This window comes from Panthera leo, chromosome C2 (assembly GCF_018350215.1).
Source record: "Panthera leo isolate Ple1 chromosome C2, P.leo_Ple1_pat1.1, whole genome shotgun sequence".
Lineage (NCBI taxonomy): Eukaryota > Metazoa > Chordata > Mammalia > Carnivora > Felidae > Panthera > Panthera leo.
The window spans coordinates 27,618,798-27,642,956 of NC_056687.1; the positions used below are offsets into that span (position 1 = coordinate 27,618,798).

General features: G+C 38.4%; 1 protein-coding gene across 5 annotated transcripts in view; it reads right to left on the reverse strand.

Moving 5' to 3' along the window:
- Window positions 1-23,875, reverse strand: part of USP25 (ubiquitin specific peptidase 25) — a 149,249-nt gene extending 125,374 nt beyond the window's left edge. The window contains exon 1 of one of the 5 annotated variants that reach the window (XM_042956096.1): window positions 23,735-23,875. In XM_042956096.1, coding sequence (XP_042812030.1) covers window positions 23,735-23,779 — 45 coding nt within the window. In that variant the 5' untranslated portion in view covers window positions 23,780-23,875. Of the gene's footprint in view, window positions 1-7,692; window positions 7,735-11,399; window positions 11,528-23,734 lie in introns of those variants that run through there. The other 4 variants (XM_042956093.1, XM_042956094.1, XM_042956095.1 and 1 more) reach the window with 4 other exon arrangements.
- Between the last annotated feature and the right edge of the window lie 284 nt (window positions 23,876-24,159).

Sequence of the window (24,159 nt, forward strand, 5' to 3'; positions counted from 1 at the left end):
TTGCATGGATGGGCTTCCGTCCTGAACTTCTGCAACTTTCTTAAAAAGAACATGACCATGGGTAGCCCACTTGGCCCAGAAGAATGAGGCATGTGTGGAGAAGAGCCACCCCAACCAACCTGCAAATCTGTGAGCACGATGATAGTATTTTGGTATGCCACTAAGTTTTGGAGTGGCCTGTTATGGTGACAGTTGACTGATACAGAGTGCAGCAAGAATACTGAGTATTTAATAAACAGAAGCAATGTGTTTGAAATTTTCTAATTCGTAGTTATAGTTTGATGTTTTGTTTCTCTTTCACAAAAAAGTCAGCTAAGTATCTTAGGGAAAAAAACAATCCAGGAGTATCTCTAGCATAGTTTGTGATCATATGAATTTTGAGAGAAAATTAAACAATGAGGAGAAAATGGTGTGGGGAAGAAGGCTGAGTGGGAAGGAGAAAAGGTGAAAAAATTTTCTTAGCTTAGTTAGCAAGAAATGGGAGAGAGATCAAAAGAGATGAGCTATGAGAAAAAAATCTAAGTTTATGGTACAGAAGCCACCTCATTTGTAGTTTTCTCTTGTTACTGGCATCATCCAGCTGTGCTTTTCCTGTCTTTGAAAACCTGCACCTTCATTTCCTACAATTATATGTTGTTGTCGTTGCTATTTCTGTTGTAATTAAGACTCTGGTCTTTCTTTCAAGGTTTGCACCTTTCTATTTACTGAATTTCTGGCCTGCATACACCCTGATCCTCAACTAAAAATGTCCTGCATATGGTTCTCTCCTCTTGGACTAGCAATTTTGATCCAAGATGGATACAACCAACCTCCCTCTCTAGAGCTCCTTTTCTGAGCTCCTCTTTTCAGTATGAATTTATATACTAAAGTATAAGGAGGAGGGTGCAATCTGTTCACAGTGCTGGACCAAGAAAGGCAAGACAAAATGTTCAAAGAAATTCAGCAGGTGCAAACACCATAGAAATCAATAAGCCAAGACTGCATGCAGGCCTTCAGATTCCTTCCTTAACGTTATTTTTATTGCATGATGACATCCTTAAGTGCCCACTATGTGCAAAACAGAATACTATACACACTTCTGGGAAAAAGAAGCATCAGTAATTTCAATATAAATTAAGAACCAGAGAGTTCCACATGAATTGTTTCCCTCCACAGTTGACCCTACCTAATGTTGGGTCTGTTTTAAATATTTTTCAGTAAATATACACCATATTTAACATTGGTATAACTTCTGAGGATGCAAAAAAGGGGATCCCTGGCTTAGACCAAAGAAAGAAGGTAAGCATTTATTATGCTCTTGCTGTATGCCAGACTGTTTTAATTGCTACCAGTTTATCATCTCACTTAATATGTGCACACATGCACACCCTTTCCATATTTTCTCTATGATATTTGATTTTGGAGATTAAAGAATCAGTGAAAAGTGAAAACTCAGTGCAAAAATCCAATACTATGTTCAAGTAAAATACTTAAATAATGGTACAAAAAAAACTAGAGCCCCACTGACAACAAGACAAGAAACCTTTCTACATTAAATGGTGAATAACTCATAAGTCAGCCATTGGCTCCTGAATTTCCAAATATAAATAAAACTTGGTTTCGTGCAAAAGAAAGTCAAAGGTTTCCATCTTCAGGAGAAAAAAAGGCAACTCTGAAGATGATCTCTAAAAACACTTCCAAGTTTTTTAAGAAAAAGGGGACAAAATACTAATTTGATAGAAAATCCCAAGACATTCTTAAACTTCAGGATCACATTCACTAAAACCATTGCTAGGCACTATGTAGTACTTCAAAGTCACCTATCAAGGAATAATTAATTAGGGGCACCTGGGTGGCTCAGTTGGTAAAGTGTCTGACTTTGGCTCAGGTCATGATCTCACAGTTTGTGAGTTTGAGACCTGCATCGGGCTCTGTGCTGACAGCTCAGAGCCTGGAGCCTTCTTCGGACTCTGTGTGTGTCTTTCTCTCTGCCCCTCCCCCACTCACTCGCACGCGCTCGCGCTCTCTCCCCCTCAAAATAAACACTAATAAAAAAAAAAAAAGAATTAATTATACTGCTGCCTTCAAGGCACATAACCATACATATATCTATTTTTGCAAATACCTTCTGGATATGCCCTAGTTCATGTTATCTCTTATCATAACAAGAAATCCCCTAACTTCCTAGACAGATAATTCCAAACACATAATATGTCCATGTAACTTCTTTGTAAGCCCCAAACCTGCCTCTGCCTCTAACCAGCTATATAAGCCAAAACAAAACAAAACAAAACAAAACAAAACAAAACAAAACAAAACAAAGCAAAAACATACTCTGAGTACTTCAATGGACTGAAGACATGGTGAAAACCTTCAATGTGCACTAGGTTTTTCTACTGTTCTATGGGGGCAGTTCTGTGCTAGAACAACACTGATTTCAAAAGATCCCATCTATTCTACATCCTTTTTTTTTTTTTTTTTTATGATTTATTGTCAAGTTGGCTAACAAACAGTGTATACAGTGTGCTTTTGGTTTTGGGGGTAAATTTCCATGATTCATTGCTTACATACAACACCCAGTGCTCATCCCAACAAGTGCCCTCCTCAATGCCCATCACCCATTTTCGCCTCTCCACCCCCCACCCCCGCCTTAACCATCAGTTTGTTCTCTGTATTTAAGAGTCTCTCATGGTCTAAATCCTCTTTATCCCTATCTACCAACCCGAATTTACCTACCACTTGCCTTCTGTTAAGATTAAAGGGTCTTCTGGCACTTGCCACAGATTATAATAATATACCATGGTTAATTAATCACCAGACTCTAAGTCTGAAGACAGCACAGACTATTTTGTTCATAAATGTATTCCTAGTAACTAGTACAGTGTCTGGCATGTGTTAGGCACTCAACAATTATTGACTGAATAAATGAATACAGCAGTTTGCAGAGGTGAACAGGAAGGAGTAAGTAGATCATAGGGCTTGAACTCATCTACAGGAAAGACGTACTAACTGCTTACTGGAGATAGAACAAGAAGAATACACAAATCAGGCTCACTTACAAGCCAACTTTCCACACTCTCCACATTCTATCTAGAATTCCACAAAAAAGTTTCATTTCCTAGTTTTGGTCTTCTCAATCCTATAGTAACATGAGTCTAAGTACAATATTGCTGAAATTTCCAAATGCAGATTATCTATATCATAACCCCATGAATGGTTGGAGTCAATGCTTATCTCAATCTTTTTTTGGGTTAACAGAACTTTAGCATTACAACAAACAAACCACAAACCTCTACGGGTATACAAATCTGAAGGCATGCATTTTCATTCTTCACTATTTACATTTAGGCTTAAATATTCCAAAAGTTCTAAATTTAGAAAGAAGATTTTCCCTATTGTTTTATAGAATCCCAGAGCCACAATCTTAAGCATTCATGTAATACAAAAAAAAAAAAAAAAAAGGAAGTAAAGATATAGTTGGTTTTTATCCTTCCTCACCTCAGAGTTCATATCCCTTCCTGCCACCCCAAGCCTACAACAAATCTAACATCTGCATGATATCCATGCCCCTAACAGAACCGCCCCCCCCAACCTTATTAACTGGCAGATAACAGAAATGCATCATAAATAGAAATTCTACCTGTAATTTCCCCCAAAGTATTGTTACACAGCATTATCATATAAGTCTATAAAGAGTTAAATACATGCATTTTGAGTTCCAAAAACCCAAGTATACCAATATTTTGGCACAGTGTTTTAATTTTTTTTTTTAATGTTTATTTTTGAGAGAGAGAGACACAGCATGAGCCAGGGAGGGGCAGAGAAGAGAGAGACACAGAATCCAAAGCAGGCTCCAGGCTCCAAAATGTCAACACAGAGCCTGAGGCAGGGCTCAAACCCATGAAATGTGAGATCATAACCTGAGTCAAAGTTGGACACTCAACCCACTGGGCCACCCAGGTGCCCTGGGATACAGTGTTTTTAACTTAGAGCACCTACATTCTGGAAAACATGTGGGTAATCAAAACTTTTGTGAATCAAGTCATAATCTTGACTACAAAATCTGCAGTTTAAATAAAATATATATTCTTAGGGGCACATGGGTGGCTCAGTCGGATAAGCGTCTGGGTCTCAGTTTCGGCTCAGGTCATGATCTCATGGTTTGTGGGATGGAGCCCCTGTGTCAGGCTCTGACAGCATGGAGCCTGCTAGGGATTTACTCTCTCTCCCTCCCTCTTTGCCCCTCCCCCAATTACATGCCCTCACACATGTGAGGTACACGACTCTGTCTCTGAAAATAAAAAAAAAACAAAAGAACTATTTGCAGAAATGTCCCAGTCTTCAGCACCTCAGCAAACATGTCCCCCATCCCAGTGGGCTTCAATCACAAATTCTACATTAGAAACTGAATCTCAGTCTTAGGACAGACCTCTCCCAAATTTACTCTTTCTTTTATTCTTCAGAGTTCTCTTCATATTTTTGTAGTTAATCACATGTTACTGGTCAATACTTCCTTGTATTAAACTTTCCCTGACATTCAAATTGCCGTGTGGTTTTTGGGTCCTAATTGGGTCCTTATTAATACAACTTCCTCAAAAGCAACTTTTATACTCTAACAACATATTAATGTTGTAATTCTGTATTTTGAAGAGAGTAAGTCCCAAAAATAATTAGAAAGGGAAAAATTAATCATATATATGCTAAGTCCTATCCTAGAACTACGATTAACTGAGCAGTTATGAAAAGTACGGAAGGCATCAGAGATTTCATTACATAGGCATGATTGATAAAATCATTGGCTACTGGTGACTGAACTCAATCTCCAGCCCTCATTTCCGGCCCCTGGACTGGCAGTGGGCTGAGGGTTCTAACCCTCTAATCACAGTGGTTGGTTTTCTGAGGCTGGTTTTACAGCCTCTGAAGCTGCCTAGTCTCCCATCCAGGAGTTAACTCATTAGCATACAAAAGACAGTAAATTCTGAGGATTCTAGAAGCTCTGCGGCAGGAATCAGGGAAAGACTAAATATTTACTTTTTCTTATACAGTATCCAGTCACATAAAGCTACTGGTAGATAACAGAAGACACCAAATTGTTCCATTTTCCCTTGCTCATGGACTTCTCTGCCCAGAATGATACCGTCAATCTGCCTGGTTGTCTTCCACAGCTCATTTCAAGCACTCCCACCTTGATGAGGCCTTTTCTATTCTTCTTATATCCTCTCCTTGGTCCTACCAATACGTCTTATAAATACGTCTAATATCATATATGCATTTCTGGCTCCCGCACCACCAAACTAGAAGACTTTAGTGTACTACTTATTTCTCAATTTGCTTAACACAAAGAAATAATACTTGAATGCCTGAATATCTAAGCAGAAATGTACAACAGGCAATGGAAACTAGAGTTTATGTAAGGGTGTAACATTTAATTAATTTTGAATATACAAATTAGGTAGTAATGAACATATATGTGAGTGAGAAAATACATTGATCTCTCCAAGACAGCTTACAAAGAAAGCAGAAAATCAAAGAGTAAACCTTGGAAAATTTCCCCAGTTAACAAGTACAAACACATTGTATTAGCAGCCAAATTTTACTGTACAACATAGCCCAAATGTGAACAGTTTAAATATACGTATTGAAAGTTCACATAGCACAAACTGACAAACTCACAGAAATCTTGCCCAACAGCTAGGCCTGTCTGCTGTCTTCTTACCAAATAATTCTAAATTTTTTGTGCGCTTGTAACATGCTTTCAAATACTAAATATCTGTGCAGCACGCTTGAAAAGGTCTAAAACCTTCACCGCAACAGAGTGCAACAACCCCTAAAAGAGGTAGTAACAATTACAACACAATTATTACTCCAGTATATAATACTGTTTCAAGGTGTCTGCAAAAGCAGTTATCACACTACATAGCATTAGCTCACCCTCTTGATTGTCCAGGTCCTAAGATCTGTTCACAAGGCAAAGTACTCACAGGTTCTAATAAATAATATTAATCGGGCACTAACTTAAAAGTAAGCTATAATTGTTACCTGTTATTCACAGCAAGTATACTCCACTCAACACTAAATCACACAATATTCTGCTTGAGAGATACTGCAGTAATTACATTTACAGAGCTTTAGCAAAAAATTTTTAAAAAGACAAACTTGTTTTAAACTATGATCAAATTTGGAGGCACATCTGTGAAGATTTTACAACAAAAAAGCTGAGAACACCACTCTAAGACAATGGCTATCAACTGACTAGCAGGATCACAGATGTAATGTGGATGACAACAGCAATAAAATCTACTTCCAAAGTTTAACAATAATACATTACAAGAATATCTTGATACACATATATTTACTTCCTTGGTTGAAGTTGTAAGTGCTTAAGTTAGCTTCTGTGAAACACTACCATCTGTCAAATTAACCTTGTTAATCTAAATTTTACTAATTTCCTAGCACTGCTTACATCTAAGTCATTAGTTGGCTTTTGGCTTTAGTGCATAATAGTGATACAATAGAACATAATAAAATTATGCCTACTTATATTTATGCAAACTTCAGTAAAACTATAATAAAAAATACTTGGAGAGTCCTGGAGACCTGCTTTCCTTTAAAAAGAAAAAAAAAAAAAAAAAGTATTGTCATCAGGTGGAGTATTAATGGACAGGTGGAGAACTTTTCAGAAATGCTGTTGGTTCTCCATAGGGGAAAAGTGAATTTGGCCACCTACACAAACAATGTATAAAATTCAGATCCAAGTAGAATAAGACTTAAATACTGGAGGCAAAACAAGAAAAACAATAGGGGGCAATAAAAGAAAATATCTTTATAAAACAGGGTATGGAAGTTCAGGAAACTAATTACACAAGACTAAATTAAAATAAATTTCTATTCATGAAAGGGCACCATAAGGAGAGTAAAAAGACATCCTGAAAATGGGAAAAGATACTTGCAAAATATGTAAGTAGAAAAAAAAAGTATTTAGACTATAAAGAACTCCTTCAAATCAAAAAGAAAAAGGAAAAAAGAAAAAACAAGAGAAACAAATGTGAAAAAGTCTTAATCGTCCATAAAGATAAAAAGGTAACGGTGGGCTGGGGCACCTGGGTGGCTCAGTCAGCTAAGCGTCCGACTTCAGCTCAGGTCACGATCTCACAGTTTGTGGGTTCGAGCCCCGCGTCGGGCTCTGTGCTGACAGCTCAGAGCCTGGAGCCTGTTTCAGATTCTGTGTCTCCCTCTCTTTCTGACCCTCCCCCGTTCATGCTCTATCTCTCTCTGTCTCAAAAATAAATAAACGTTAAAAAAAAATTAAAAAAAAAAAAAAGGTAACTGTGGGCACCAGGGTGGCTCAGTCGGTTAACCATCTGGCTCTTCATTTAGGCTCAGGTCATGATCTCAAGGTTCGTGAGATCAAGCCCCATGTTGGGATCTGCACTGACGGAGCCTCCTTGGGGTTCTCTCTCTCCCTCTCTCTCTGTCCCTTCCCCACTTGTGCTCTCTCTCTCAAAACTAAATAAATAAACTGAAAATAAAGGGGGGTGGGGGTAACTGAATAACTTACCAGCATTAGGACAGTTAAGTTCTGGTGTTTCCAGAAGTATAAATGAACTGCAACTCAAAGGTTTATTTATTTCATATGAACCTTGACTCTTACACCTCAAAGCACACACAAAAATAAACTGTTGGGGCATCTGGGTGGCTCAGTCAGTTGAGTACCTGACTCTTGATTTTGGCTGAGGTCATGATCTGAGGGTCGTGGGGTCGTTGGGTCGAGCCCCGCTCCTGGCTCTGCACTGAGTGTACAGCCTGTCTCCCTCTCTCTCTGCCCCTCTTCCCCACTTGCACTCTCTATAAAATAAAATAAATAAAATAAAATAAAATAAAATAAAATAAAATAAAATAAAATAAAATAAGTAAAATAAAATATAAAATAAAATAAACCCTACATAAATGACAGACCTACATGTAAATGTTAAAATAATAAAACATTTTAGAAGAAAACACAGGGGAAAAAAATTGTAAACTAAGGTTCAAGAAAATTAGGTCAAAGCACTAACTGGGAAAAAAAAAAGGAACAATGAACATCAATGTTAAAATAGTTTAGACTTCAAATAAACTGATAAGCAATAGACAAGCTACACATTAAGGGGGGAAATATAGATATATACACAAATTATATGTATGTATATATGTATGGCATTCAGAATATATAAATTACTACAACTCAGTAACAACATTTATTTGTATAACATATAAACAGATTACTTGTACAAGATATAAAAATGATCAGTAAGGAATACATGAAAACAGCCAGTTCAAAGTACCTCCCCATCACACTCCCTGCCTACCTCCAGACCCTCCCAGAGCCCCATTCCCTCTTCTCCACAGAAAGCCCCCTGAAACCCTAAGACAGGAGGGAGAGGAAGAACAAAGGTTCTGTTGGTTGGCCCCCTCCCTTTGCGCATTAAACCCAAACAGCTCTATGAACTCTACTATCTCTTCCAGCAGTGCAACGGGTAGAAGGTTCCTGACTGCCACAGGCACAGCCAAGAATGCAGGGAAATGTTTTCATTTCCATCAGAAAACTACAGACCCTGAGCTAGAGTTTGCCTGAGCCAACTTCAAGATGGCCAAGAGCAAGCCAATGGCAACACCAAAGAAAACCAATATTCACAGGCTCCTGGGACCATATGTCCTCATACAGGACTCCATGCCCTAAGGGGGCTATTGTGATTCCTACATCGAACCCAGCCATCCCATATGCTGCCTTCATCTACCCAGCAACATGCTCAGGTGCAAGGGTACCACTCCTCTGATGCCACCAGCAGGAATGGAAATACATGCTGTCAGTTTTCTATTAGTTCTGCAGTCTTATCACTATTTGAAGCCCTGGCCCCCTAGGAAAGAAGCCCAGAAGCCACTTCTGAGAATCTGTATGTTATGACCAGAATAGGCACACAAAGTGTCCACTGACCCCACAAAGCTTGTGCAAAGAGCTGCTTCTTCTTTCTAAAAATTGAGAATTTTAAACCTGAGACAGTGGACTGCTGCAGGTTTCTTTAAATCCTCTTCCTCAGCCCTGTTCTGCCCCACAGCCTTTGTCTAAGGCCTCATGAGAAGACTTCAAGGGTGTTCTTGATGAGAAACCCAGACCAGTTCAAATGCTCAGTGAAGGACACAGCAAGCCCCACACCATCAACCCAAAGTTGTGGAGCCCAAAGTAGCTCCACCTCAAAGAAACAAGATATTTGATTTTGCATGTATTCTGGCATGAATTATAACACATAAACTTGTGTATATGAGAGTGTAGCATTGTTCTCACATTAGTGTTACCATAGTAATGGACTTGGCCACTAATGTTTCTTCATTCCTGGTCCCTCTCTTCTCCTCCACGTCCTTCCAGCTTCACTGACGACCTAGCTCTCGGCTAAGCAGCCAATCCTGCCTCAGGCCTAGTACCACTTATCTCCACCCCACCCATTTCAAGGCTGAACAGCACCAACAAAAACCCAGCAAGTATGAGCTGTTTCCTTTTCCAGTTCAAATCAGTCTCTTCCTTCTTGTACTCCCATGGACCAAAACTGTAATAAAAATCTTTCTTGACCCAACTGCTTACCTCTCCACAATTCAGCCCACCCGCCATTGGTCCTGCAAGTTCTTTCCAAACTTGCAAACAAAGTACCCTGTGCAACAAAATATTCTGTACCCTGTGCAACAAAAAAGATTTCTCTTGTGTAATTAATTATCAAAGACATTAATTTAATGTTAGTTTGAGGCATGAAGAAGAGGGTTTTCATTCTTCAGCAGTGGTCTTTTTAACAGGCGTTTAAAAAGTGATAAAATGAAGGACAATTATGCAGTTTCATTTTGTTTTGTGAGCATATCAGTACTTGCTTCTAAAACGTAGCTCTAGCAACATCTTTAACTTTTTAGTTATGATTAGTGCTGATCCCAAGTGAAACTGGGTAGAATAGCTGGCCTTTGAACAACACAGGTTTGAACTGTGCAAGTCCACTTATATGTGGCTTTTTTTTTTTTCCAGGAAATATAGTACAGTACTATAAATGTATTTTCTCTTCCTTTTGATTTTCTTAGTAACATTTCTTTTCCCTAGCTTACTGTATTAATCAACTATGTTACCAGTAAGGCTTCCAGTCAACAGTAGGCTTTTAGTAGTTAAATCCTAGGAGAGTCAAAAGCTATACAGATTTTCAACTGCATGGGGGCTAAACACCCCAGCCCCCACATTATTCAAGGGTCAACTGTATATGAGAAGCAATATATAAAACTCCTCCAAAAGTGGCCAATAAGCATATGAAAAAAAGTTTAAAACCACTAGTCATTAGGGAACTACAAATTAATACCACAATGAGGTACTACTACATACTCACTAAAATGGCTAAAACATAAAAGTTGACAATACCAAGTGTTGACAAAATTGTAGACCAACTTTAACTTTAACACACTGGCTGATAGGAATGTACAATAGTACAACCACTTTGAATAACCACTTAGTAATAGTTTATAACAATTATATTCCTCTGTACTTGCCCAAAGGAAATGAAATATGTCTCCTCAAAGATCTACTTACAAATGTACATGTAGCCATATTACTCATAAGAGTCACAGACTGGAAACAACCCAAAAGCCCACCAAAAGAACCATGTTTACACAGTTTGTAATATTCATATAATGAAATATTACTCAGCAACAAAAAGGAACTACTAACATGTAATAACGTGGCTGAATCTCAAAAACATTTTGCTGAGCAAAAAAATGTTAAATGTAATAAAAAGGAATTTTAAGATTCCATTTATGTGAAGAACTAAGACAGCCAAAACTGACTTATAGTAATAGAAATCAGATCAATGGTTACCAGGTACAGGGAGTGTAGGGATACTAAACTGAAAGGGTGATATAAGGGAATCCTGTCGAGTTGTCAAAATTCATCTAATTATATACTTTAAATGGATGTTTCCATTTTATTTATTTATTTATTTATTTATTTATTTATTTATTTATTTTTGTAAATATACCACAGTAACATTAACTTAGAAAAGTCAAGATAGCAGCTAGTGGGATGTGGAAGGAAGGGGCAGTTTGAGGGAGACACAAAGGAAATTTCTAGAATAAAATGTTCTATTTCATGTCCAGGGTGGTACAAAGAGTAGTAATCTTACTATATTTATTTAAAGTGTACATAAGCTTTCATATGCTTTGGTACACACACACACGCAAAAAAATTTTCAGAAATGATTCATATACACACACCCCAAAAAGAGAAACAGGAAGACTGTATCCTTAGCATATATAGTTGTTTCCCAACTCCTTGATATATGAGTCAATGGCTAAAAACAAGACTAAATCTGCCCTACTGACGTTGGGGGCAAGGGGGCAGGGAGCAATTATTCCCATCCATGCACCTGAAGCTTTGAGTTTCCATACAGATGTTGACCCTGAAAGCCTGAGGGAGGAGGCACTTCCCTTAAGACAGGACAGCACATCAGGGAACTGATGGGGAGAAACACCTGAAACAAAAGAAAGCCTATGTGTTCAAAGAGATTCTGCTCCCCTGTTAAGTTGGGTGTACTGTAATAATTCAAACCCTGGAGGAGCCCTGCAGTCAATTCACACAAGTGCTGAAAAAGCATTCTCATCTTTAAGAATACTAATTAATTTCAACTAGTGGTCTTCAAACTTTAAGTACAGAAGAATCAGTTGTGATTCCTATTGAGAATGCCCTAGTCCAACTCTTGGATTTGAAACAGTAAGTCTGAGGTGAGGTACAGCATTCTACAGTTTTAGCAAGCACCACAGGAAATGAATAGTCCACAAACCACACTGTAAGAAACTCTGACCTAAACCTCTATCAACAAAGCTAAAGAGACAAGAAAAACATTGCTAGACATTTTTAAATATTAAATAATTTTTAAGTTTATTTATTTTGAGAGAGACAAAGACAGCACAAGTTGGGGAGAGGCAGAGAGACAGGGGGACACAGAGAATCCCAAGCAGGCTCCACACAGCCAGTGCAGAGCCCGATGCAGGGCTCAAGCCCACGAAGCCATGAGATGGTGACCTGAGCTAAAACCTAGAGTCAGATGCTGAAACGAATGAGCCACCCAGGTGCCCCCAGACCAAATAATTTTTAAAAAGTAGATAGACTGTACTAAAACAGTTAATAGAGAGGAGAAAAAAGACACCTTTCAAAAACTACTTATCACATGTACAAAACAAGGTATCATGACAAGGAGAATATTCTTGGAAATTAATACAAGTTTGCCAAAATAAACACAAGTGGTCATAAGTTCAACTTTTACTTCATCTACTTAACCCACACTGCACAGTGACATTCCAAAATGCCTTTCATAAGCCAAATTTGACCTTTCATATATTACATAAATTAATGATTATTATAAGCTATGATGCCATATCACCATGTTTATTTGTAGGAAAAAGGCAGACCACTGCTGCAGTCAAGTTACGCTCAAGTCAGTTCTATGACATTACAGAGTATTAACGTGTTGCAGAGTCAGGGAAGGAAAGATTACAGTAACTACCCCTACTCTAAACACATCAGGGCAGGAATGAATAATTATGGAATGCTCCCTGGGGGAAAAGAAAAGGGAGGGCCCATGATAAAAATTAAGTGCACTGCCTGATCTTACAAGAGGTAGGATGAGAGAAGTAACTGACAAACTATCTTCTGACAAACCAACTACCTCCCCACACACCACCCAGGAGGTCTGGACCGAAACTTTCACAAGTCACCAGGACTCAAAAGAAAAAGTACATGCAAGCATCAAAATTTAAAATACAACAATATTCTTTAGTTCTTCAGAAACAGAACCCTTTTTATGACATATAAGTTCATACAACTAACAACATGTAAATACTTTAGAAACTCATCAGGTACCGAAGTAGGGAACTGTCCTTTAAAGTCAGCAATAGGACAATATCCAGGGGTGCCTGGGTGGCTCAGTCGGTTGAGCATCTGACTTCAGCTCAGGTCATGATCTCACAGCTAGTGGGTTCGAGCCCCACATTTGAATCTGTGCCGACAGCTTAGAGTTCAGAGCCTGGAGCCTGCTTCAGATTCTGTCTCCCTCTCTCTGCCCCTCCCCTGCCTGCACTCTGTCTCTCTCTTTCTCTCTCTCAAAAATAAATAAACATTAAAACAAATAAAAAAAAAAAAAAACCAATATCCATTATTATCACTTCTAAGCAACATTTATTAAAGGTCTAACCTAGTACAATAATAAAAAAATGATATTACAGGCATAAAAATTAGAAATAAATTGTCAAAATTTATTCATGATATAATTTTACATAGAAAATCCAAAATCATCTCTGGAAAAGTATTGCAATAAAAAAGTTTATTTTCTATGGATACAAGATCAATATACAAAAGCCATTTGCAAGTGAACATAGTAACAAGTAACAACAGCAAATCTTTGGAAGTACCACATATAATTATCAGAAATGATCAACTATCTAAAACGAATAATGTACAGATTTCTACAGTTATAATTAAAAACCGAATAAGAGATCTTAGAGAAGACCTAAAGAAAAGAAGTATACTCTATTCATGGATAGACTCAATATCATAAATATGTTAATTATCCCAAAATAGTCTATACGATCAATCGAATTAATAAAAAACTCAAACAAGAGTTTTTCAGAGAAACTGGCAAGATTATTCTAAAATTTCTAAGGAAGAAGAGTGTCATGATATTTTGGAAGAGAAGCAAACTTACTTTTCCAGTACTAGAGACTATTATGAAGCTACAACAATGAAGACAGGATGGTATTCACAAAATGAATGATGAAACAAAAGACAGCACAAGAAAAAAAGAGCATTAAATAAAGCTTTTGTATATGACAAATGGCATGTCAGTTCAGTGAGATAGAGCCCTACCTATTCAATAAGGTAAAATTAACAAAAACAAAACAAAACAAAAATATATGATAAAAATTAAATTGGATCCCCACCTCACACAAGTTACAAAAAGCAACTGAGATAGAATAAGGTCTAAATGCTGCAAACAACATTTAAAACTCTCAGTGGAAAACACAGATGAATATCTTTTAGCTATCAAGTAGAAAAAAGTTCCTGAATTTAAAACAATGAAAATTAAAAATATGTACCTTCGACAATTCATAAAGGTACAATAAAAAGGAAATCAAAGGTAGGGAGGGGCACCAGGGTGGCTGAGTTAAGTTAAGCATCTGACTCTTGATTTGGGCTCAGATCATGATCTCACGGTCCCTGGGTTCCCACAGGGCTCAGGGCTGACAGGGTGGAGAATCCTTGGGATTCTCTCTCTCTCTCTCTCTCCCTGTCTCTCTCTCAAAATAAATATACATTTTAAAAAAAATTTTAAAAAGGAAATCAAAGGGAAGATAAACATAGGATTCAAGATAATTATAATTTCAAATGCAAATACAGGGACAGAAATGAAAATGAGACTAGTTAGATATAGGTTACTTCCAAAGGTATAGCTTTTGTTTTAAGTAGAGTTCATATGTATTTATTATTAAAAAGTAAAAATTTGTAAGTATTAATATTAATAAGCAATTTTATGAATAAATGAAAACATATTTGCATGGACAGCTGATCATAAACCAATATTTATTAATTCAATTCTGTTTACCTCACAATTGGTATTGTAGATTATTAAAAGTCCTCAAAATATTATATGACCACCTGTGGAGGTAGTGCATCTAGAACTGGTACTACAAAAATAATAATTTGTACAATCTAACTAAAAATTTATCTCAGCATATAGAACAAAAAGGAGTGAAAGAAATTATAAAATGAAATTTATAGCAAATAAGAGAGATGAATGGTATCGAATATTCAAACAATTCAGTTATGGAAGGAGGGCGGGGGGGGGGAAGGAATTGAGTAGAATTGATAATTTTAGAATGTATATCTTTTCCCTAAGAACATGAAGCTTTTCAGATCAAAATTCCTAGGCAGGACTGTTAAGAAGGAACACACACATGTAAAATTTCTGGTTTCTAAAACCAAAGGGGAAATCTTACAAGCTTACAGATAGTTAACTAATAACTTCAAAAATGAACTATTGGGACCTCATCAAGATAAAAAACTTCTGCACAGTGAAGGAAACAATCAACAAAACTACAAGACAACCAACAGAAGTTATTTGCACCTGATATATGGGATATAGCGTTAGTATCCAAAATCTACAAAGAACGTATCAAACTCAACACCCAAAAAACAAATAATTCAGTTAAGAAATGAGCAAAAGAACACTTTTCCAAAGAAGGCATCCAGACGGATAACAGACACATAAAAAAATGTTCAACATCACTCATCATCAGGGAAATACGTGTCAAAACCACAATGATACACCCTCTCACACCTGTCAGAAAGGCTAAAATCAACAACACAAGAAACAACAGATGTTGGCAAGGATGCAGAGAAAGGGGAACCCTAGTGCAAACTGGGAATGCAAACTGGTGCAGCCACTCTGGAAACTAATGTGGAGGTTCCTCAAAAAATTAGAAATAGAACTTACCCTATGACCCAGCAATTGCACTACTAGGTATTTATCCAAAGGATACAAAAATGCTGATTTGAAGAAGTACATGCACCCCAGTGTTTACAGCAGCACTATCAACAATAGCCAAACTATGGAAAGAGCCCAAATGTCCATCAACTGACAAATGGATAAAGAAGATATGGTACGTATATACAATGGAATATTACTTGGTGACAAAAAAGAATGAAATCTTGCCATGTGTAACAACATGAATGGAACTAGAATGAATTATGCCAAGCTAAATAAATCAGAGAAAGATAAATATCACATTATTTCACTCATATGTGGAACTTAAGAAACTAAACAGATGAACGGGTGGAAGGGAAGCAAAAATAAGATACAGAGAGGGAGGCAAACCATAAAAGACTCTTAAATACAGAGAACACACAGGGTTGCTGGAGAGGAGGTGGGTGAGAGGACGAGCTAAATGGGTGATGGGCATTAAGGAGGGCATTTGTTGACATGAGCACTAGGTGTTATATGTAAGTGATATGTAAGTGATTTCTTAATTGAATTATTTGTTTTCTGGGTGTTGAGTTTGATACATTCTTTGTAGATTTTGGATACGAATGCTATATCCCATATATCAGGTGCTAAATTCTACTCCTGAAACCATTGGGTCCACTGTATGTTAACTAACTTGAATTGAAATAAAATTTAAAAAAAAAAAGTTAACTAACAACTTATCTACAACTTATCTACTTTGGTAGAGTAACACCAAACGGTATTATATTTTACAGAAAAACCTAGTTAATATTAAATACCGAATTTTTTAAAAATTCTTCATTGTTTTTTTTTAATGTATTTAAGTTCAAGTTAGTTAATATACAGTGTAGTACTGGTTTCAGAAGTAGAACCCAAAGATTCACCACTTGCATATAACACCAAAGGATATAAATAACTAATTTTTAAAAACTAATTGGCTACTAATGTGTCTATAACGCAAGTAATACTTTTGATGTAAGGTATATCTTAAGAAATTTAAGATGCCATTATTTAGAATTACAATTCCATATTATCCCAACAAAATCAGGAATACTATACATAAAAATATGTGAAAAAGCCTATTTTATTGAGGACAGAGGAAAACAGAGAAAACTATTCATTTTGGCACCATCAGAAAACTATGTTTAAATATATATTTAAAATTAAAAGAGCAGAAATGAGGGGCACCTGGGTGGCTTAGTCAGTTGAGCATCCAATTCTTGATTTCAGTTCAGGTCATTATCTCATGGTCAAAAGATCATGCCCCACTTGGGGCTCCTCGCTAGGTAGGGCACATGGGGCTCTCTCTCTCCCTCTGTCTCTCCCCTGCTCATGTTCCTACTTTCTAAAATAAACAAAGGGCAGAAATGAGAAAGATTTCCCAATCATAGAGGATATAAGAGGCAAGGGGGAGAGGGAGGGTGATAGAATGAAAACTTATCAAGCCATCAAAGCTGGGTGGGGAAAACAATAGAAACTCAGATGACAAAAAATTCATGAGTTATCATATGAAATTGTATTAAAAGACTAGCAAAAGCACACAAGTTTGGATTCAGATATATTAGAAATAAAAAGAATCTGATGAAATTATATTAAAAGTACCTCAACATCTCTCAGAATTAAGACACAAGGAAAAAACACGAAATACTCAAACCACACTATGTGTACATTGAATATATCAACATAGAACTCTGTAACTTTCAAATACACATCCTTTTCATATGCTCATTAATACCTCATGTACTTAGTCATACAAAAATCTTAATTTCTAAAACTATTACAAATCATCTTGTTTAAACAGCATATTCAAACTAAAAATCAACAACTTAAAAAATGCAACATTGAGACACCTGGGTGGTCTAGTCCCTTAAGCACCCAACTCTTGGTTTCAGCTCAGGTCATAATCTCTAGTTCGTGGGATCAAGCCCCGCATCAGGCTCTGTGCTGACAATGTGGAGCCTGCTTGGGATCCTCTCTTTCTCCCTCTCTGCCTCTCCCCTACTCATGCTCTCTCTCTCAAAATAAATAAATAAACTTAAAAAAAATGCAACATCTTGAGACATACAACAAAAAAACAAAAAACAAAAACTTTTAAAGAAAATGAAGTCAAATCTCAAGCAAAGAAAACCAACAGTCCAAAATACCTGTCATTATTACTCTATTAGAAACTCACCAAGTATAAAAAGAGCAATAATAACCTCCAAAAAAAAAAAGGAGAAAGGTGGAAAATACTTAAGACAAAAAGCAAAAATTAATGAATTAGAAGATAAAACAGAGCTTATAAAGGAAACAAAGAAGTGGATTTTGAAAGAGCAGTGAAATAGATCAACATCTGGCAAAACTGAGACTAAAACAAAACAAACAGGAGTGAGAAAAGGATCTGTCTACACAGCCAGATTTAAGAAAAAAATCAGACCTGTACATACGTACACATATACATCTAAATGAAATCAAACCTAAATCAATAAACATTTTTAAAATTGATGCTGGAATTGATGCTGGAAGAGGTAGAAACCTAAAAGGTAATAGTCAAAATTTGGAAGGCTTATCTAAAACTTGTTCTAAATAAAATGGTCTGCCTGCTATAGTCATATTCATCAAACCTTCAAAGTAACAAGTACTTAGATTTAACAATAAAAAATGGCTAAAACCCAACAATTTTGAATGATTTAACCTAACCCTACACTAAACAATTCCAAAAGCATAGGAAAACTCAACAAACTTTCTAATGATTTTATAAGCTAACCTTACCCCGATAGCCCATATGCAGAAAAGCAAACTGTGTAACCAATCTCATCTAAGAATATCGATACTAAATTCCAGATTAAAATTTAGTATATCGAATTTGGAGGCATCATGACTAAATTAAATTTTACCAGAAAGCAATATAGCATAATGGTTACGAATGCAGGCTCATAACCTGCCTGCAATGACCATGAATTTAAATTCCACCCCAACACATACTAGCAATGAAATGTTGTTTTAGTTCTTTCCTAATACTCTTTCCTCAACCACAACATTCAGGGGGAAAAAAAAACAATTGTGCTCACCTAATAATGTGTTTGGAAAAAAATTAATGAATAAAAAGTTTTTAAAACTCCAAGCACAATTCCTTAACATAGAAACATATATCATATTTCACATATGTTATCTATTACAGTCGTTTTTACTACTGACACACAAATTATCACATAGGTAATTGCAAAAGGAAAAAGGAAAAGGCATTTGATAAAAAAATCAAAATCTGTTTTCAAAACATTTAAAAAACTTAGAGGGCTATAAGGAAATCTCCACATCATAATGAAACAATACATAACAGAAACTAACATTAATCCTAACAGTATTCTGTAATATTAGCTAAAGCAATAACAATGAAAATAAAAGTATGAGTATTAACAAGGAATAGGTCAGAATGATAATTACTTGCAAATGATATAACTATAAACATAGAATATTAAAGAAAATCAACAGAATATTTATTGAAACTGATGAAATTCATTAAGGCAGCTGGATACAATGTTATCCAATGCTGGATACAAATCAAAATTAGGTGAGAAAGAGAAAGAATAAGAAGGGAGTAAGTACCTGGATCCTGTTTCTTTGCCCAAACCAAGTCTTGTGCTAATAACAACATAACCAATTATTTAGTACTAAAGAATATCCCTTTTATGTAATGTTTACAGTGATTTACATAATGTTAACTGTCCCTTGAAATGCTGTACTATATTTTCATGACTTTAAATGATAGCTAAATTAGAAAATACTAATTTAACTAAAATATTTACCCTGCATTCAGTTTGTATTATTTTTCCAAGTTTTGCTTTAACTCTTAATTTGGTTGATCTATGACATCTTTCCCACCTAACACCCCTCTGTAATTAAGTGAAAGTTGACTGCTGACCCATTAAATTCCTTCTGCCTCCATCCTCTAACATTTCGTTTTTGTCCTCCCTGTCCAGAAATAAATGCATGCTTACCTCCACCAAACACTCAGGATCTAAAAGAGTTGCTCACGTCTAATCATACTAACTTTAAGTCTTTAATGGAAGATTCAGAGTCACTTAATGACTTGCCCAAGGTCACAGAAAGGTGATTTAGACCTAACCCACACTCTATGGTCTTTTCACTACACAGCCTATATTCCACAGTTGTCCACGGTTTCTCAATAATTAAATCTCGAGATTCCATTAAGAAACTAAAATAACTACTGAATTTGCATTTCTTTTAGAAAACATTCACTCATTACTTCACTCATCAAATATTTACTGAAACCTACTGTGTGCAAGAAACATTCTAAGTTCTAGGGTAAAACAAAATAGGCAAAATACCTGCCCTATCAATCTTATATTTTATTCAACTCAGAAGAATGTACTTAATGTAAATAGCATCCAGCTCACTTCACTCTATAAATCAATTTGGTCCCTAGGAGGAAGCTTTCTATCGCTGCCCTCAAGATCCCTCATTTAGGACTTGAATCTATGTATGTATCAGATTTTTGAGATCTAAGGATCCTACATTTAGGTAAATATCAAGCACAAATACTGAAGGTATATGTTCAAAACCAAAATTATGCACAGGATTTAACTATCTCTAATCTTATTTTATTTTTTAAATATTTAAAAAAATTTTTTTTAATGTTTTTTATTTATTTTTGAGACAAAGTGACAGAGCATGAGCAGGAGAGGGGCAGAGAGAGAGGGAGGCACAGAGTCTGAAGCAGGCTCCAGGCTGAGCTGTCAGCACAGAGCCCTATGCGGGGCTTGAACTCAGAAACCATGAGATCATGACCTGAGCCGAAGTGGGAGGCTTAACCGACTGAGCCACCCAGGCGCCCCTAGCTAATTGTTTTAAAAAATGTTTATTTGTTTTTCAGAGACAAAGAGAGCGCGAGGTGGGGGAGGGAGAGAGAGGTAGAGGGGGAGAGAGGGAGGGAGAGGGGGAGAGGGGGGGAGAGGAGGAGAGAGGGGGAGAGAGGGGGAGAGGGGGAGAGAGGGGGAGAGAGGGGGAGAGAGGGGGAGAGAGGGGGAGAGAGGGGGAGAGAGGGGGAGAGAGAGAGGGGGAGAGAGGGGGAGAGAGGGGCAGAGGGGGAGAGGGAGGGAGAGGGAGGGAGAGGGAGGGAGAGGAGGGGAGAGGGAGGGAGAGAGGAGGGGAGAGGGAGGGAGAGAGGAGGGGAGAGGGAGGGAGAGAGGAGGGGAGAGGGAGAGGAGGGAGAGGAGGGAGAGGAGGGAGAGGAGGAAGAGGAGGGAGAGGAGAGGGAGGAGAGGGGGGAGAGGGAGGAGAGGGGGGAGAGGGAGGAGAGGGGGGAGAGGGGGGAGAGGGGGAGGGACAGGGGGAGAGAGGGGGAGAGGGGGGGAGAGGAGGAGAGAGGGGGGAGGGGGGGAGGGGGGGGAGAGAGGGGGAAGAGGGGGGAGAGGGGGGGAGAGGGGGGAGAGGGAGACAGAATTCCAAACAGGTTCTGCACTGCCAGCACAGAGCCCCATACAGGGCTTAATCTCATGAACCACGAGATCATGACCTGAGCCAAAATCAAGAGTCCAACACTCAACCAACTGAGCCATCCAGGTGCCCCTAACTACAGCTAATCTATCACTGACCATCTCACCTGTATCACCTAAAGCTCAAAAAAGCTTTCTGCAGTTTTTACTACATCTCATCACTCCACATCATTTCATAAACTTCAGCAATCAAGCAAAGAACACATCAGAGGAAAAGACAGCCCCTGGTCCTATACTGTGATAAGCTACTTTGCAGGTGAACAAAAGATAGATGAAAGCTCTGTGTTGTGCTATTAAAAAGAAAAAAAAGATTACTAATCATCCTTTTGAAAGAAAAAAAAGAATCCTGAAAATAAAGCAAACTGTTCCAACTACTGGAATAGAACTATATACATAAAACAAATATACATGTGCAATCACATAACTTTTTAAGGAAAGCAGAAAATAGGCTGAAATTTTGGTTATGCAACTAGACACTTCTTGCTTTCCTGATAATTCATAAAGTTTCTAAGTGAAAACAAAGAGTTTCACTTTTGTTTCTTCTAAAGTATGAAGTTCACTTCCTAGTTACTAGCTTGAAGTCCACTTCCTAGTTACTAATTTGGTGAATTTAAATCTATCTATTCGTTTATAGTGGATGGTTTAAAGTATTTATAACTATGTAAATATTTTTAAATAGTTCTACCATGAATAACAAAGTAATAGTTTATTAATGTGAAAAGCAAACACATTGTTTCTTTAAAACACACACACACACACACACACATAAATACCACTATAGAAGTATAAAAATAAATGCATAATATTGCCCCCCCCAAAATTCCCCTATATCACTAAAATGATCTAACACACACACTAAAAATAGCATCATAATGGTAATATTGTGGATTAACAACTATTCCCTTTGTGTAAGGAGGGAGTTCATTAAACTAGTAAATTGGATTTGATGGCCAAGATCACTTGCAATAATTTGATTCTTGATTCCACAATTTTATGCATAAACCTCTGAACCAGGAAGATCTGCACTACCTGAGTCTATGCTAAAGAAGTACTTTAGTCAAAATCAATTAAAAAAAAAAAAAAACTGACAGACTTCTTGCCACAGTTCAAACTTAAAAGATGTGAAAAGTAGGAGCCACTTTGAAATGTCCAACTTTGAAACAAATAGGCTTTAATATGCAACACTGAGGAGAACTATAAACAAAAATTATACCAAACCTATTAAATACTGCTTAGCATACATATGAACACAAGATCCTGCTCTAAGTATTAACACTTTGTCACATACTCAACATCAAAAAGTAAAGTCTAAGGAATTCAAAGTAGAATAGAAAGGATTAGGAGATAAACTGTTCTAAACTCCCATTATTAAATCTAGAATCATTTCACTGTAAATGAACTGCAGTCTGCAACAATCTTCCCAATTGACCAGTAACAGTTAACTAACACACCAGGAGTTCCAGAAACAACTTTCCCAAAGTGCCTAAAATAACAATGCACACGATCCCTGCTTTCCAAAATTCTTGAGCATCTTCAATTACCTCAAGTACTATCATAGAATTCTAAAAATAATCTCAAAGCAAAAACTTAGCGGACAAAGCAGAAACTTAGCAGACAGTGAGTATACACACAGTTCCTTTGAGAGCAGCAGGCCTTATTCGAAAATCAAGCCCAGGTAGGATACAAACTACGCCAAAACTACAATAGGGTGGGGCATTCATTACTCACCCAGATAAACCAAACACAGCTTTGGGAGCAGCTCGCGGTAAACCCTAGCTATCCCCCAAATTTCAAAACGACTAAAGCAATGTTTTCTTTTTGCCCAACATGCTTTTCACAAAATGACAAGGCCAAAAAATAAATAAATAAATAAATACAATTAAGTCATGGCCAACAACTCTTCAGGATATGGTGCAAGCCATGATCGTGCACTTGAGATTCTGAAAGGAAATCTCGACTAAAAGGAACCTCTCTCACCACTCGCTATAAAGGATGTGAAGCCTCACGCAGATTTTATTTTACTTTGTTGAAGAGAGTGACCACTTGAATGTGTGACCGAGTCAGGAGTAAAGGGTGAAGGAGGGAATAAGGTCAAACTGAGGGGACAAAAGATTCCTGGAATAAACATGGCCAGGAAGGTTTCCTTTCTTAGAGGCAGTTTCTATATTCAGAAAGAAAGAAAAAGAAACACAGAAAGGAAAAGGAACCAACCAAACCCTCTACTTCCACAGAGGCCACCTGGTAAATGTACCTGCCCCGCCAGGCAGGCAGTTCAAGTCAAAGGAGACCCTTTTGCCAACTAGCAGGCCTGGAATGCTCCCACCTTCGAAATACAAATTGTGTTCGGGAAGGATGACAACTGGCTACTCCGTTTTCTAAAGGAAGGAGGCGGTGAATAAAGTTTAATTCCGAAGCCCTACAGAGGAGTGTAGGAATGTGAGGGTCGCTCTCAATACACAGCCAGCACTGTCTGCTACGGGAAAACAAGGAAGTGGCTTGAAACCCACTAACTACACCCCACTTCCCACACGCAACCTCGCACAGGGCGCGACGCCCCCAAAGGCGACAGGCAGGGACGGTGGGCGGCGGGGAGCAAGCGCGGGGCAGCGGAGGCCCGAGGGGCGGAGGGGGAAGGCCGGGAGCGGGTGAGGGCGGCACGTCGGAAGGAGGAGCGGGACCGGGCCGCGCCGGCTCCCGGGCTCGCCTCACCTTCTGCGCCGCGCTCTGCTGCAGCACATTCTGCTCCACGGTCATGGCCCCCGCGGTGCCGGCGGCGACACGGGCGGCGGCGTGCGGCTCCTCGCGCCTCCGCCGGCCCTGGCAGCCGCGCTCTGCCGAGCTCCAGGGAACGGCGCGGACCGCCGGGGAGTACAGCGCCCCCGCCAGCCAGGCGCGAAGGCGATGGCGGCCGGCGTGCGCGGGCACCGCGGGCTGGCGGCGAGGCGCGGACAGCGAGGGCCACGGCGGCGGCCCCACGACTTCGCGCGGCCCGCCTCAGCGCGGCTCGTCCGCCGAGGCCCGGGCCATGAGCGGGCGGCGGACGCTGGGGCGCGAGAGGGCGCGAGCAAGCCGGGCCGCGTCACGCGCGCGCGCTCCTTCGCTGGAGGCTCGCGGGCCACTGCGGGGAAGGGAGA